The following is an 18,198-nucleotide window of genomic DNA, read 5'->3' as shown; positions in this document are numbered from 1 at the left end:
ATCGCGTGAGCACGCGCTTTCATATCGTGTTTATCAAACAAAAAAAGTTCCTAACGTTTTCGATTATTATACGAAGGTTACAAGTTTGATAACTCGTGAAACCCTGGTGCCTCTCAGATCCCACATTTTCCTTCCTTCACTTTCGTTTAATAAATCTTAACAATCTTAAAAAAGTTTTGTCTATAATATTTCATTTATAAAAACGTCATCAAAGTCATTTCTATTTTCATATTTTACGCGTAAAATTTTACATTTATTTTCAAGTTCTTAAAACACAGTAAGATATGCATCTCTTCTTTCACAGTATACCGATGAAAGGAGAGAGTTCTTTGTCATTAATTTGAAATACGTATAAACAAATAATAATTTTTCAGTATTTCAGAAAATATTATTATTTCAGTTTTAATTTCTCGTATTTCGCTGGTTCTCAGAAGTTGACTTTATAAATTAAAGAAATATATCCTATCAGAGCAAATTCGTAATTACTCAAATAAACATTTCTGTCGCTATACGCTCATGCGACTTATATAGTTTTCTTTCTGACACACATTACACTCCTTTTTTAGTATCCAAATCGCACGTGCATGTGCTCCATGCACGCCATTCGAAGATTCCGTAATGGGCGTAATCCTTTTCAATGTGCAACCGATCGCACGAATGTAACTCGCGCCTTGATTCTGTGAAAAGTATCGTGATTTTCGCGGTACGGTTTGCAGTATTAGCAATAATGTACGGTTGATACGGCTTTCGGCAGAGAATTTCGCCTCGCGTCCTCCCTTCGTGTTCCCTTAGCGTTCGTTTCGTCCCCGTTACACGGTATCAACCCCCTCAGACCACGGCCTGTTGATATATCTCTGTCTCGCGCGCGTCTAAGGGCGCTTTTACGTTCGCAGGTGCGGATCGGGCATATGTATTTGTAACGCGTATGTATGCACGTAGGTATGTGTGTGCATATATGTGTGTGCGTGCCATGATACGCGATGATTAGGCACTGAAACTCCACGGGCTATTTGTTAGTATAATAAGCTCCCGGTAGTGTGGCCAACGTAACCACTTGGCGGCACGCCACCCCGTTTTAGCGTAATTGTCCCAGATCGAGATTTACATACGTGAGGAGGGTGAGGAGAGGCACTGCGAGGGTGGGAAGGGGCCGGTCCCAGGGAGAAATTGCAGAAAGCCCGTGATTGCTTTGGGTGCGCGATGGCCTCGAAAGCCACCAGTCGATCCTTACGCCGACGAAACTTCGCGCTGCAAACGAAGGAACGAACAGCTGAATACTTGGAACGGATCTTATCGTTCGCCGTTAGAATCTAGAAAACTACCGTGGAACTACGCTATGCTCGCACGTGCTTCCGGCGATCAAGCTCATATCGCGATATCGCGGCTCGGGCGTTTGACATTGGCTAGGCCGAACTTAGATCCATTTTGCCGATATTACGTTATAAGAATAACGATCGTCCCGATGTAAATACCTTGAATAGTTGAACCGTTATTTCTTTATTGCCGGTCATTACCGACGTTCAGCCTTCTTTAAAATTAATATTATTCAATCGATTTTATGATTATTTTTTAGTATTGATGCATTATTCTCACGTACGCGAACATGTTACTAGATTAGTTTAAAAACATCAATGTTTATAAATTACTCTGTACGTTTATTCATTAAAATGCTATTTAATCTAACTTATGATTCTTTTCTTTAGTACTGATGCATCATTCTTACACAGAAAAAAATTTAGTATCAAATCAATCTTAGTTTCATATATAAGCAAGAATATAAAATCTTCTTGGAAGAATTTATAATCTTAAACAGATATAATTTGTTTTCATCAAGAAAATGTTTCTCTTCATGTAAGCAAATTGTGTCTGTTTAAGATTATAAATTTTTCGAAGAAGATTAATATTCTTGCCTATATGTGAAACAATGATTATTGATTTGATATTAATTTTTTTTTCTGTGACCATACGCAAACACGTACTAAATTAATTTAAAAATATAATGTTCGTAAGTTACATGTTCATTCATTGTGTTATAAGTGCAATTTTCACGTGTTACGTGACTGATATATTTCTACAAAATAAATTTTATCGATTTTATATTCAACATGAAAATTATGAGTTAAATTAATATGCATTAATATATAATTTTAATTCAATTTTTCAAAGTATTTTGGTGAAAACAAATCTCAAGGAGTTCTGCGCGAATTATTGTTATTCACGTGATCGCTTCTTTTGTACTTTCAGAACGAAATGGAAGCGACAAACGATCGTGGGTTTCGAGATCATGGCCGAAAACAATTTCGCCGTTGCCGCCTTCCAGCATCTGTACAGCGGCAGCACCGCGACTATCCCCGCGCATCCCGCGGGACGCTATTGGCAGTATCCCAGCGCGCACGCGTTACCCGCGAACGGATTCTTCTATCAGCCATCATCGGCGGCGGCGACTCTACAGAAACCGCTTCCCTATCGCCTGTATCCGCCCATGATTCTGGCGGGGCCGAGCAATCCCCTTGGCTCCTTGACTGCGAGCTCCAGTCTGTCGACCCTCAGCAACTACTACAGGGACAGCCCGGAGATGACCGACAATCGGGAATCGTCGAGGAAAAGGGACAGAAGCAAGAGTCCGGAATCGAGAGACAGGTCGCCAACCAGAAAACAAGCGAGATTGTATCCGTTGCAAATGATGCAGGCAGGCCCTAGCAATCCTCTTGGCACCCTGACGACCTCCAATCTCTCAAACATGAATAACTACTACAGAGGCAGCCCGGAATTGATGGAGGGAAGGGAGAGTATGGACAGGTCGAGGAAGCAAGAGAGGAGCAGCAAGAGCCCGGACTCCAGGGACAGATCACCCCTGAGGAAGGACGTCAGGTCTTATCCCACGACAATGATCCAGGCGGGTCCCAGCAATCCTCTCGGACCCCTTGCGACTGGTTCCAACTTACCGAACCTGAACAACTATTACAGAGACAGTCCGGAGATAGTGGACGGACGGGAAGGCATGAACCGAACGCGACAACGTGACAGGAGTCTGAGTCGGGACAGATCACCTGTGCAGAGGGAGGATAGTCCTCGAAGTGTAAGGGCTGACAGCGACGATGAGAGTATACACGATATCTAGGACATGGAGATTCCTGGTACCGACGGTGGTACGTCGGGAGTGTTGCACGAGGAAGAAGACAAGTATGTCCTGCAGGATTAGAAAATGAAATGAAGTGATTTCCTTACGACGACCACTTTCGTCGATCACTTTGGAATAAATGGACGAAACGGCGAACGAAGGAGTCGATTAAGAGAATAGCGGAACCGTCGAGGGAAACGTGAGCCTTTTGAAAATGCTCTTGTATTAATCGGGCAGCTACTGAAACGTACGGGCAAGCTTGAAAGTACTGACCGATGCGATACCTCGTAACGAGAAGCTGATACGGATAATTAAAATCAAATTCACTTAGCTAGCATTGATCAGTCAATTCCGAACGAGATAACGAAGTCGCTCAAATTTCAGCAGCTATTGCATTAACAGTTCATAAATAAACGAATCAATTCTCCGACATGGAGAATTAAATGGGAGATTAATAACATTTATATAATCCTGAAAAGGATAAGGTGTATATATATATCCCTGAGAACTTTGATCGCCACGCAGCTATTACGGATACAAACGAAGAAGCGAGTGCAGCCGATAACGAGACTACAGGTCAAAGAACTGTATATCGAGAAGTGCAAAGACATCGAGGAGGGACTACGGAAAGACAGTTTCTCTCGCGTCGCGATTATTTTAAAATCTGGAGAAAGCGGAGTGAAGAGGGATTCGCGAAGTTTGAAACGAAGTCGACGAAATGAAATGCGGACGGAACGGCACGGCGGCCGATTTCGTGAGGTAGAACAGGAAGTGACATAGCACGGGACGTCCGGGATTTTGTAGATAATGAGAGCGAACAGGAAATATCGTGCGGTTAACCGAACTTCGTGATTTGAGCGTTCAGTGAATGGCGGGTTACGGTGAAACAATATATTCAACGTTGATACGATCGGTTTACACACGTAGAGAGCGGACGAAAGTAAAAATCCCGTGGCTCACCGAAACATTATCCCTCTGACAAATGGAGACTCATTATCACTCGTTCATTGTCCATTCATTATTTCATTTTCCACTCCTTCGCACGGAGCGTGCGGTTGGTCCGTCGTTTGAAAGGTACTTGTTTTCCAATATTTTTACAATTTGCGGAGTACAATTATTTGCGAGTTTTATTTTGCTGACAATTATCGGTAATTACACTGCGATAATTATTTAATTTGAATATACACGTACGCATCGATTCATTTTATTGCGAATTTTATTGGCCTCTTTAATATTTTTAATTAAATTGTATCTCAACTGCGCGACATAATAATGTGCGCGTTTTTTTTTTTTTTTTTTAATATATCGATCGGATGGTTTCCTTGCGGAACGTGACGTGAGAGTTTGTGCAAACGAATAATATTACAACGACAAGTAACTATTTCGCTGTGCCAAAAGTTTGTACTCGATTCTTTTAATCTTATTAATTAATTTTAAATAAAATTCTATACATTTTCGCCACTGATGGCGAGAGTGAAGGAACTCGCTCGTCTGCAAAGAAACCAATCGAGTATTCACGTGACCGCGGCGAAACTTGGCTTTCAAAATTTATCACATGCATTCAGTTGATCGCAGCGCGGACTGACGCGATCCGTTCGTAGCGACGGCACGGGCAACAACTACGCCGATTAGAGAACCCGGCTCGATTGGACGGTTTCGTGTGTCGAGGACGGTTACAGTCGCGCCAGGAAATGGGCCAATCGCGGGCGAACGCGAATGTACAATTAATATGACATTAGAGGGGACTTTTGGCCGCGGGGGAAGAAATCTAAAATGACACGAAATTACACGCGGTGGCCACGAGCGACAAAAAAGGACCATGCAGGAGGGGGCGGACTCACGTCGGGGCATCGAACGCGTAGTGGTGGACGGCGAGTGGGGCCCCCGACTATTCAAATAACTGGCGTTCTCGTGTCGGCGAAGTGAAACCGGCATTTTGCCCCTCGTTCTTCCCCGGGAAGACGAACGAATCGGCCGGCTTAATTAAATATCGACGAGATCTAAGCGACGGCGACGACCCCGAAAATTGCACGACACTGGCTAAACCGGTGATCTGAGAACGGGGGCGGACTCGCATATTTTCTTTTTTTCCCTCCCGGAAAGAAAAAAAGATCGATAGCTCGTTCGTTGTAAATTAAATACGAACTACGTGTGAAGCGAACAATGTAGAGAATCTATCTCGTGATACCATCGGTATGAGTCGTTGTCGTTAAGTCCTTGTTGTCGTTAAACGACACGGTGATACGCGATTCACACGATAAACGACGATGACGAGGCGACGTTTGCGTCAAATGCGGAACATGATTGCACGTTCCCTCGCGAAACAATTACGCGAAACGTTTCCATTCTCTTAAGGCCGAATCTTGCGCTGAGAAAATTACCGACATATTCTAGAAACTACGATGTGACTGGACACGAACCGACATGAACGGATTACACGTTAACGAGCGGAGAGCTCACCGTCTGAGACGCAAGCTACCCAATTAGATGACAATTCTCGCGTCGATCAACAAGTTAAATCCGATTGTTCTAAGAGGTCGGGAAAAACGGAAAAGCTAAATATTTCTTGTAAAACTTTAGTTTTCTACCGATCGAACGTTCTTCGTCCGCGGAATTGTCGCGTAGCAGCGAGCCGCCGCCGGTTCGTTCGACACGAGCGATTTTCCAATTTCGGTCTCGTAAAATGAGCTGTACGACACATCCATCTTGTAAATATAAACGGATGTACCACGTTCGCGCTTAGATGAAGATGCGAAAGCTGTAAATATACGGGGGAGAAATAGGACACGGGCTTCTACGGGGCGAAGACACGCGAGGAGAGAACGAGTCCGTAGGACTTAAGCCAACGTACGAGATACGAGATATTTCAAAGTATTTTTCAGATTTCAGTATACGTAGAGCGGAACGCGAGGCGCGTTCTCGAGAGATCGAGCGTCGCACGCGCGACTTTTCTTCATCTTCTCTTTTTTTTGTTTTTCCCCCCCGCCGACGAGAGCGCGACGTTTCGATATTTCGACGACACGACACGCGGCGCGTTCGATAAGGACATACCAGTATTATGAATGTATAAAATTAGGCTGTACAACGTGCGAGAAGGGTCTCCCGTGCGGAAACGCAGATGCGTCGGACGTCGACCCGCACGGCGCGCGTTTAGTAGTTAAGCAACGCAGCAAGAAGTACTTAGAGTATATGAAAATCATGCTTTGTAAAATAATGTCTGTATAGCGAGAATTATTATATTATATGGAAAATATATTATACTGAATTTAAAACGTGTTCTGCGTTTAATTCTTCTTTCAGAGCCGTCGCGCCGCGATTCGCGCTCCCTCGCATCATCTCGATAACTGTGAACAAATTCTCTCTTTTCTTTTGTATTAATTTTCATTAACATTAACGATGCTTCGAATTGGATCAATTTAGAATTTTCTATTTTTCCGAAAAAAAAAAATAATTTTAAATAATCTTTTTAACATCAAATCTCTTTTTTTCAATCTTATACTTTTTATCTTCCTAGCAATCGAATTAGTTCGGGCGAGAAAAAAAATAGAAGGTGCTTCGTGCCGACGTTCCGACGAAGGAAAGTTCCGACGGTCGTCAGAGCTCGAGATCGCTGTCACGAAAGCGCCGAGCCGTTTCGTTTAACGTTCGATTTGCAACTTTGTGCATAATGTAAGACGACTGGATTGGCGTTTAGACGAATTGCCCGAGGCACTCGGGACATTTTCACGCGATGATGCATATTGTAACGTCCGCGATTAAAGTGAATGCATGCTCGGTGCACTCATTTTGCGACTGTTAGAGTGAAAAATTGCGCGCGTCAAATTATTTTGCGCAACCTGCATTTTATTCGAGAAGCTTAGATTCGAACAAGTGAAAGTTAACATATTTTTCTTGAAAACCGAACTGAACACACAATCGTCGTTCGAGAATAATTTCGAACTCCTTTGAGCGGTAAGTGGTTTAAAATAATCTACCTCATTACCTTCTAGACTCCTTCAAGCATAATAATTAAACAATTTCAAATTCACTTTTTTGAATAAAACATCAAAACACCATATCATCCGATTTATTGCAGAGTTTATCTTTTGTATTCACTTACATCTGGACTCATCAATTAGCATGATTAATTAGTCGCGTCAGTAACTTTTTCACACACTTTTTCTGATCTTTTGAGTGATAACGAAACTCAAAACAATCATTACTCGAAATATTTCTTAATAATGGCTAATTTCATTAATGACATGATGATGATTTTGCGCCACGAAGTAGAAACTTCGAAGCAATTAAAGCTTTACTTTCTACCGCATTACGTATATATCTCTGCCAGGCCTCGGTGAGTTTCGCGTATCGTTTTGCTACATCGTTATCCTCGCTTTACAATTTCCGCTGAGCATAAATGTACGGCAGAGTTTATAACCACCGAGAGGCTAAACGAAATTCAGGATACGCGTATACGCACTTAACTTCGAAATTTAATTACTTCACCACAATGTGAATGTAACATTAAAGTCAATTACCTCGAATCACACGAGATATAAACAGTCGACTTTGAATTTTTTAAATAGAATATCTGCTCTCGAACATCTGCAGCTTATGCAAAATCACGTTGTTGTAATGCTAAATTCTGTCCAATTATTCTTGAATTATGCGCAAATTTCGAAATATTTGCGTAATTTTCGAGCGGAGTTTCTAAAATATATGTAAAATATCGCGATCCTTTTCTCTCGCACGAATCAATTACAAAAGGGGAGGAAATGGAAGAAACTATTGGCATATTTTCATTTCCGGAATTACATCCCGATGACAAATTTCACGGAAGAACGAGAACGCAACGTTCGCGGCGTCATTACGCGACGTACGGAGCCCTCCGCCCCTCGCGCGTGTCCCATTAAGTCGAAATTTCGGCGCGGTTCAGCGACGTGTAATTTGGCGAAACCCTTATAACGTCGTCGTCGAAGGCGAAACCCGGCGAGCGTGACAGTGTGCACGGGGCTTAATCGCGTTTGCTTATTTCCGCCGTTGGCCGGTGCAATTATGTTGTGGAGAAGGCGCGCCGAGCGGGCGCGGGCGCGCTCTCGCACTCTCGCCTCCCTGCATAAGGGCTTATTTTATTCCTATTAGGGTAAAACGGGTAGCCGGGACGGACGGGACGCACACTACCGTGTACCCACAATTACGTGAAATTAATTTGGGCCCCATTAGCGGTCGGCCGCGCCGCCACTGCCGCTGCCGCTGCCGGGGCACTAACGATTTTCCCCAGCGGCGGACACGGTCGAACGAGACGGTGTGTTGCCTGCCGTGCCGCAAAATATACTATTGTACATATTCGAGCACGTGTACGTTCCGTATACACGCCGCGTTCTTTTGCGCCACCGACATCAGCGCGCAGCGTTTCTTCCCGCGAGAAAGACGTGTGAGAGCAGCCGCGCGAGAGGGACTTATGGAAATTCTTAATCGCGCGCGTCGGCGTCGTTATAAGTTATACGATATCCACCGCGATACCAATGTTACTGCTATACTTACGCAGCTCGTCGCAGTCGCGATCGCGAACGCCGGGCTGTGCAATTATCTTCCTTAAGAGACCATAAATTATAGTGTTAACCGCGTACAAACCGTACTTGTTGCTTTTTTGATTAATGCAAATTTACGCGTGTGCGCCGGAAAAATTATCTATCCTTTAACATATTCTTTTCACTTTGCGTTACGAGCTGCGCTATTGTGAATAGAGCTCCGCCGTGATAAATTAAGTCGTAATTAAATCAGAAGCCAATTATTATTTGATAAATGCGTTCCCCTTTCAAATTTATTACGGGAAGAGTTAAATGATTAACGTTAAAGTTAAAGGTTACATTATATTGCGGATAGGCACGCAGCGTGCTAAAATAGCTAAAATGGCTAACCTTCGCCACGCAAGGATCTTTAAACAATTTCGATGTAATCGCGGTTTTGCATTGCGGGTTTGCACCGTGTAATAAACTCATTCGACAAGAAGGATCCTAAATGGCAATCGCCATTTGTCGCCGAGGAAAGTAAATGCGTAGTAATGAGAGTTATCGCATCATTTTATCACGAGGTCTTCTTCCACTCAAATTTTACTCGGGACAGCCGTACTTAGACGGATGACACTAAGTACGAAATTACAGTGGTATTCCCCCGATATTATATATATATATACGTCGCGGATGAGGGTGACTCTCCTCGGCAATCGGCGCACTTTGTATAATTGCAGGTTGCAGCGACGAGCGGATGCGCTTATTAGCTGAAAGCGGTAGGAAATCACAGTTTTATTATGCTCTTCTTTTTCGCGCAAGTGTCCGTTAAGGTTCCACGCGGCTCGCTTCCCGAAGGTGGCGGGTCCGATGGAAACCGAAGAAGAAAGGAAGAAGGGCCCGGCGCGAGAGGATGTGGTTAACCCCACGGTCAAATCGAGCTTTTGCCGGGTTTCTGCATCCTGAAACGCGGCGACAAAAGAGACTCGCCGGAACAGAAGTACGCGGCGTCCTGTCCGAGTCATCGTGCCGTTTCCATTCTTCAGTTCCCGTACCGCTTTGTGATTTTGTTTCTTTGATCGTTTCGATGATGCGCCGTTTAAATAACAAGTGTAAGCGAAAAGAAGAAGTCGAAAGAATCGACGGAAGAAAAAAAACGGCATTTAGTCTGAAAACTCGAGTTTCAGCATTTAAAAATAAGAAAAGAATGGTTTTGCTGAAGTTAGCTAAACATTTAGCTAGATACAAATCGAACAATTTTATTGAAACATCAAAGTAATTACGTGGGACGCTCAACAATGATGAAAAATGTTGCAAAAAGTCTTGACATTTTACCAACTAATTGGACACGCTTGCATAATTACTTTGAGAGTCCAGCAAAATAATTTTTAACTCTATAACTTTTAGGTACTTCAGCAAAACTATTTTTTCCGTATGGTCATAAAAGGATTTTATGCACTTTGCATTTAATATATTATTAAACTGTTTGTTTACTTGCTTCTTTTTTTCAAAAAATAAAAATAAAAAAAACGGGAACGTGAGAAAGAGAAAGAGTTAAATAAAATTCCCGATCGTAAGTTTCCGCAAGAGTGAGCGATCACTTTACACATTTACGTATTTTACGAAAATGCTTTTCGAACTGGACAGAATCTTATTTTAACGCGAGAGAAAGTCCCGTGAAAATGTCCATTATCGCTTTCATAATGAAGAAATTAACGATGTTAACAGCGTCGATAAACGATTGTATCATGCCTATAAATTACGCCGGCGGACGAATATTGTAACGCGCTAAATAATTCGTGCATGAATAAATATGATCGATCGGATCGAGTGTTGGCGCGCATCGATCATCGGCACGACCACACGCGATCCCAATTACGCGGACGCCTGCTTAATATTAAAAGCCGGCTGTTCGGTCGAAAAATGGCCGCGCGGGTCCTCGGCATGATTATCACGCCGTTTGATAAAATGCAAACGAGTCGGGAGGCGCGCGCGAGCGCGAGCGCGAGCGCGCGAATTGGCCGGTAAATAAAGTTATTTCGTAGGTAGGTACAGGCGAATCGCGCACAGAAAATCGGCCGTGGAAAGAGACGCGCGCAGCGGGGAGACGACAGCAACGAGGAAAGAAAAACGAGGATGGGGATGAGCAAGAACGTATAATGTGTCGAAAAGGCACCTGCCTCTTTCGAGGCTTGTTATCTTCCCATCGAGCGGTCGCAAGAAAAGCAGCTAGACTCTCGAGTTAGCCGATCTTATCTCGCGCCGAGACCAGCGAACCACTTATATCGTTAATTGCTCCCACTTCCGGTTTACCGCGCCTCGCCTCGTCTCGCCTCACCTCTCTTCTCCTCCACCTTACTCCGTAACCATCCGGTGAGTAACGTGTGCGTGTAAAGAGCACGCATTACGCTCCGGGGCGACTTTCGCGAGCGCGCGCGCGCGCGCGCGGTAGTTTTATGCCCTTTTAAGCGATCTCTCGCCTAAGTGGACGCCCAGGAAGAGCAAACATCGTGTTTAAACGGCCGACGTCAGTCATTGTACTTCATTTAGGGGCAAATGTGCTGTTTTTAATTTAGCCTGCGCCAAGACGGAAGCGCGAAAATTACCTTCTGACTCGCTGACATGGTGTGTGTCTCGTGGGTGCGAAATAATCCTCGCGCTTTACGCTTTTCCGTTGAAATATATCCCCGGGTTGCCGCCGCGCCGCCGCGCGCCGCATCGCATCGCCGCATCGCCGCGCGGGTTCACGCGAAGAATAAAAATTTAGCTCGGCCGTGTTGCATAGATAATTAGGCAGCTTGACGAAACATTATTTACGTTAACAATGTAATCTTGCAGTATTATATTATTAATACCATTATGCAGCGGATTACGCGTAATAACGTAATTATGACTAATTATGCAATATCGTACCGCTGACATAAATTTTGTAGATGACATGTGACAGAATATAAAATGAATTTTATGAATGACAAGTGGCAATAACATGCATATCATACATCATAATTACGCGTATACTCTTTTAAACGCTAAATTATTATTCACCCAATCAACACCGCGCGCGAAATCATAGGATAAAATAATAACATATCACGTTGTGCGCAGTAAGGAAATCGCTCATTTTGCTGAAGCAACCTTAAACGCGCGAGCAAGAAATAGAATCCAATCTAATTATTGACCGATCCAGTCATAAATATTTTTATTTAAGCCTTCCATCCACGTCACGTGAAAGAGTTAGAGAGAAAGAGAGAATGCATTTTAATTATTGTACATCATTAGGAATTTATAACAGCGGATTGATCTGTATAAATAGCATTTCTTCTTACTCAAATAAATTAAGAATTAAATTTTGCTTATTTAAATTATGTTTAGTGTTTTTAGAAAAAATTCTCGACAATTTTGAAAAGAAATTTCCGGTTTTGAAATCTTTCCGGTTTTGTTCCTTGATGTATTTTTTTAGGATTTTTTCTTTTAAAATAATGTCACTTTATTGTTTTCTACGTCAATGGTTTAAGATTTTTTTTACTTTTAAAAGCTTTATTATTCATAAATCCAAACAATCAATAAAGTCCGCTATTGTTAAAGTCATATTTTTCCATATTTTTAGAAGATATGGAAATAAATTAGATTTTATTCTTCAATTTTATTTTTCGGGAAAATTATAACATTAGATTCTCATTATTACATTAAAAAAAAAAAATAAGTTTTTTTCCCCGATTAAGAACACTCATGTGTTTTTAAAATGCAACGTAACAAGGTACTTTTTAAAATTTTAATTTAAAATTTAAAGAGTTTACTCGCTTAATAGCGAACGTAAAACGAATTGAATATTTTATACGTTGCATTGTACTGAAAGCATTTCAGTATATTTCATTTCATTATATTCAGAGCATTATAGTAATTGCACGTGTGACGACTGCACATGTTCCGCTATGCATAAACGCAAGTCGTGCATTAAAATTGCGTGGTGGAGGTATTCCTGGTACGAGGCATTGCATTCCTTCTTTTTACCCGTAGAAAGAAAGAAAAAAGGAGAGCGAGAAAGATTTGTCGAAGAAGATTAAGACAAAACCAGTCCGTCGACTCGTGGAGCAGGAAAGTGAACGTGGAAAAGAAGAGAAGAGGGGTGAAGGGTGACTCGGTTTCACGAGGATAATCACGCTCTCGGTGCGAACACGCAAATGCGTGAGCGCATGATGATCCTCGATCGATGAAATTCGCCTATTACTCGTACCTTCTTTAAGCTGCGTGGATTTCTGTTTAATAAAGTGATTATCACAGTGTTATTTTCATTACTCTCGTTACATCAAGTATTACTTTTCTCTTCTACGCGACAATTTCTCCACGCTACGTACCTCTATATTTACTCATTAATCCGAGAATCTCTGATTGACATTTTATATAGCGCATAATCAATGTAATTATTTTTTTCCATTGCAAGTTAATTGTTTAAAATTATCGTGACATCTTTCAGAGATAAATTTCCCCTATATCGTTTCTCACGCAACACGTCTCGTTAAAAGTACAGGCTGTCACGTGTGTGTACGTGTTTACGACGGACCGGCCGCAGGCGAAGAGTTTCGCGGACAAGCATTAAAGTGACATCATCCGCAATTTGTTATTAATCGGCTATCTTACCTCGCGCATCAATTTCAAGGGAGACATTACGCAGGTGCGTTAACGAGGCCGATATAATCGGCGGTACTCCGTCATTATCGAGTATCGTATTATCGATGCTCGTCAATGTGCCACACGAGCGAGATTTGTCGCTCGCATGACTGCCCTCGCGGCGACAAATCATCATCGACGTAGCCGGATCGTTTCAATATGACCGCGTTAATGGCATCATTTTAACGGGCGCGCTTCTGGCCCGTAAAACTTATACATCGATCAATCTGTTTGATACAGGCATCCGCTCTCCTCGCCAGAGCGAGAGGTATCCTTAAAAAAAAGTTTATGGGACCCACGTGTAAAGTGAACGCTTCGTAGCTAATAATTTTAACAAACTTCGAATTAATTCGCTAATAACTTCGAGATCAGATCGATTCTGCTCTATCGGCTAATTTATCGCCGGCTTTCAGAACTTAAGTATCCCAATTATGGACTAAATTTTACATAATCGGCGCGATACAATAACCCACGGAATAGTTAATAAAAAATTAATTTGATTTGGAAGGATACAAAATATAATGAAAAAGTTTTTCATTCTATTACGATGTATTGTTTTAATATTTGAAATTTTGTTTTTTTACTTTTGAAAAGCAACATCTCGTATATATCATACATTAGCTAACTTCTTAATCTGAGCGACGTATCATGTTTCTTATTTTAACTTTCTTATCTTCTTATAATGTTTAAGTATCGAGATAAAATCGGGAATAAGAAAAAAACAAGTAATATAAGCGGTAAGAGATTTAATCAATCATTTAGACCGTATAGCCGTTGAATTTTGTAAAAAAAAGGTATATCAAATTAGATACGCACAAGTTTTATATCTCGTTACACCGCCAGATTAATAGTCATCTAATTAGAAATTAACGGTACTTAGTTTGATTGTAAGAAGCGAACCGATTCCTTTTGTGAATCATTTCAGTATTATCGTACGACCATATATGAAACTTCGCAAAATTATATTATATATGTGAGACAATTGTATTTTACACTTTAATAAAACGTTTTTGTTTCGTTAAATAAAGTCAAATTAATTCATAAAAATAAATAAATTATGAAAAATTAGAATAAAACTTATTATAAAAATATAATCACTAACATGATTTTTACTATTAAATAAATAAATTAAACTAAATAATACTATTTAATAATGAAATATTTTAATTATGTTTGAAAAAGGTATTGAAGAAAATCTTGAAATAGTGCCTTCTTGTATACCAGCTTACATAATATTTAATCTTGAAAACATACGGAACTAAATGCAGATCTTAGATTTTATTTGAAAACTACTTGAAAAACAGGAAATGAAGTAATACAATTAGAGCAATAATTTTTTATTGGTCAAAATATTTTTGTTAGATATTAAAACTTATATAATATATATAGTAGTCTTTAACTTTATTGATTCTTTTTTTAAACTTTTATTATTTATGAAAAATGAATATGATAAAAAAATTTTTTAAAAATTTATACTTTAAAAATATTAATATTTTACTTATCATTATTTTAGTTTACTTTATCGTCTTCTTTTTCTTTATTTGTATTAATTATCTAAGCAACAAATTTAAAAATTGTATCCATTATATAATTTACTTAATTTAAAAATTTATCATAAAAAATTGACCAATATAATTATCAATAGGTATACTGTAATACCTTGTAGTCTAAATTATTCCAAAATTTCAGTTGTATTTGACACAATTCCTGTATAAATTGTTAAATAACGATTATTAATTCCAAGATTAAATATTCATACAAATTTGTCCTGATTCATACAATCTAGATAATAGAATTAGGTAATGGATCTTTGAGATATTATATTTATTTTACGTTTTCAATTAGAAATATACATACATACGTATATTTAATGTAATTCTCATTTAGATCTATTATCTTAATAAAACAAAAAATAATATATCACTCACCGATACGATGCGCAGCAGCGGAGTTGTGATTACGTTGGAAAACTACGTTGAACTGCAAAACAGAAATATATACAAATTATAGTAATACCGAAAATAATTAGTGTATAAAAGAATAATTGCCCGCTCTTGTGTGAAATAATTAACTCTGCAGGCAAATAATATACAAAATAATTTACTCACCTCACGGTTGCTCCGCCGTCGCCTGATACCTCCCAGGTCTCCTCCTCCTCTCAGATTTCTTCGTTGCACTCGCACGATGCATCATACGCGAAAACACGGTTAATTACGATTGCGTATATTAATCATCTAAAAATAGGATAATCGCACTTCCGACGTTAATCACACGCGCGACGTTAACTTTACTATTGTACGTTGCGACAAAAGAATCCTACGAAATAGAAAATTCTATTCATTCACTCGACTGGGTAATCTTGCAAATTAGTGAATCAAACGTAATCCCGAACAACGGAAATCTTTAAACAAATCACAAACGATCAGTTGATAAGTATTAAAATACTGCTTTAATTACGATTGTATTTATTAAATAAACGTATCGTTTCGTTCGGCTCGAAGTCAACGCCCGCGTCATTCCGCTAATAACCGAAAAACTCGAAAATAAAATTCACACTCCAATATTATGCTACACGACACGATAAGATCGAGTTAACAACTAATTAAAACTAATTGAAAATCGTCCGAAAATATGCAATCAAAATTCGGTATTGCGCGCGGGAATTTTACGAACGCGTAAATTTAATAAAATGCACATGAATCATTAATAAACGATCGATGTATCACGGTCTCGGTTCTCCATATCTTGTATCGTCTGCTGTAGCCATCATTCATGTGTTACTCCGCGCGCTCTCAATCTGAAAGTAATGAGCAAATTACGTTTAATTCAGCGAAGAATTCAAAGAGAGAGAGAGAGAGAGAGAGAGAGAGAGAGTTTCGAATCATTATATATCGCTCGTATAAGTAGCGCGATAAAAAAGTAATTTGTAGTTTCCATTCGCTATCATTACGTGAATGAACAAAATTGCTTTGAGAGATACTCGCTTCGATAAAAGCCAGCCGATACGTGTACGACTGTTGATCGCACGATAGTTATTAATCGAGCAAGCTAATCGTAATAATCGTATGATAGGGTTCGATATCTTCTAGTGTTAGGCGCGATTCGATGGATAATACACGACGACACGTGGAGCGTGTCGCGTCGCTACCTGCCGATCGGAGTTTCACCCCACGAATGACGACGACACGGCGCGGCGCGGCGCGGCGCGGCCTTGCGTACCAAAACAAACGTCAAGGCCAACCAATTTCGTCATACCTCTCGAAATGTTGCACAAAGTAAATATACGCTGAATATTCTGTTTTTTCTATTTTGTATTTTAGTGATTTAGATAAGTGAGGGGATATTTGCATTTCGCTTTGTGGACTTGTCAGCATCGCTTAACACAACGATCAATCCCCTTTGATTGAGAGAGTGTTTTGGAACGGAAATATTGTCGATTTATAACCGACGAGAGAATCGTTTGTTTCGAGTTGATTGATGCGTATAAAAATGTGTATTATTAAAAGTAAACTTTAACTGTTGTACGCGGATCTCTTCTTTTAATAACAATTTGAATTCCATTTTATTTAAAAAGATTTTAAAGATTAAGTTATTAAATTTATTATTCGAAGAATGAAATTTATCTTTTTGAATTTTTTAAAATCAGGAAGCGATGTTAAAATAAATGTATTTTTTTTAATATAAATTTTTTTTAACGTACATGTAAATAATAATCCACGTATCATAAAAAAATTCAGATTTTATCAGTATTATTAGTGAAAATTATATTTCGTTGTTATTAATTTTTAATATTATATATTTTTATTTCATGAAAGTTAGATATATCAATAATCTTATAATTTAACTATTTTTTCTGTATAATATTATCCAATTTATAATAATTTATACTACTTGTAAAAAAGAATTGTGAAAATGATCATGCAAACGTAACATAAATAATAAGTAATAATGTAGACGTAATTTTGAAATTTACGTCACAACTCTGCGTGATAGTAACGGAGCTGTTTACTGACAACGAGCTGTTTACGGAGTTGTACGCGACGTTCTACAACTGCGTTTGCCTTGACGCTCTGTTTGTTAGCATCATTTGGCCTTGTTTAGTATTTGAGACACAATCAGAATAAAATGACGCTTAAAGCGCTGCAGTGCAAAGCGAACGCAGCATCGCGTAATATTGCATACACACAAAAATCGTCGCACTAACCACTCATTCAATGATGAAATTCGAATAGATAGACAGCAATGAAAGCTGTTCCGTGTGTTATTATTCTTCGCGATCATTAGACGCGATCGCGACAAGTGCCAAGAAAAATCATTCTTTTATATACTTAGTAATAAGTAATTGGTAACGAGCGAGCGCATCGAGGTAGCTTTCAGATATTTCGTGCCATTTACATATTTGAAGTACGTACCTAAACTGATATACTTCGTTGTGATACGATACGCATTTTCTTTCAATAAAAACTTAATAATAATACGCTGTACACAATAATCGACGATACCTTCTACTCATTGACTCTTAATCATATGTTTTGTTTCAAACGCACGTAACTACGTAACTGTTAGAATAGTACGAACTGAAGCGTGGCGCAAAAGAGTAGCGCAGGGTTGCCAACGAAATACGCGCGTCCACTGAGCGGCAGATTCAAAAGTCTCATTCACAATTGCTTAATTAGAAAAAAGAGAGAAAAAGAATAAAAAATTACAAATCGAATCAATAAGAATTATTGTTTCGTAATATTTACGGGCAGTACAGTAATTTTTTGGCGATTACACCAGCGAAATAATACTAAAGATACTAAAAATTTATTTGTGGGATATAATGTTTATTTCACCGAAATAAATTCAAATTTAAATACGGTGAAATAAAATGGTATTCCTAGCAAATCAATCAATTCAAATTAATCAATTAATAAAAAG

At 39.5% G+C, this 18,198-nt stretch overlaps 2 protein-coding genes across 2 annotated transcripts in view; one reads left to right on the top strand and one right to left on the bottom strand.

Moving 5' to 3' along the window:
- Positions 1–6,393, top strand: part of LOC105201984 (homeobox protein B-H2) — a 34,750-nt gene extending 28,357 nt beyond the window's left edge. Inside the window, exon 3 of the mRNA XM_011170307.3 lies at positions 2,245–6,393. Coding sequence (XP_011168609.1) covers positions 2,245–3,121 — 877 coding nt within the window. The 3' untranslated portion in view covers positions 3,122–6,393. The remainder of the gene's footprint in view (positions 1–2,244) is intronic.
- LOC105201980 (arrestin homolog) overlaps positions 1–17,980 on the bottom strand; it is a 199,214-nt gene extending 181,234 nt beyond the window's left edge. The window contains exons 1-3 of the mRNA XM_026132365.2: positions 17,691–17,980; positions 15,387–16,075; positions 15,207–15,258 (exon numbers count right to left, since the gene is read on the bottom strand). The gene's annotated coding sequence lies outside the window, so the exon portion shown is untranslated. The remainder of the gene's footprint in view (positions 1–15,206; positions 15,259–15,386; positions 16,076–17,690) is intronic.
- Between the last annotated feature and the right edge of the window lie 218 nt (positions 17,981–18,198).

This window comes from Solenopsis invicta, chromosome 1 (genome assembly GCF_016802725.1).
Source record: "Solenopsis invicta isolate M01_SB chromosome 1, UNIL_Sinv_3.0, whole genome shotgun sequence".
Taxonomy (NCBI): domain Eukaryota; kingdom Metazoa; phylum Arthropoda; class Insecta; order Hymenoptera; family Formicidae; genus Solenopsis; species Solenopsis invicta.
This window is presented reverse-complemented; position numbering and strand designations above follow the sequence as displayed.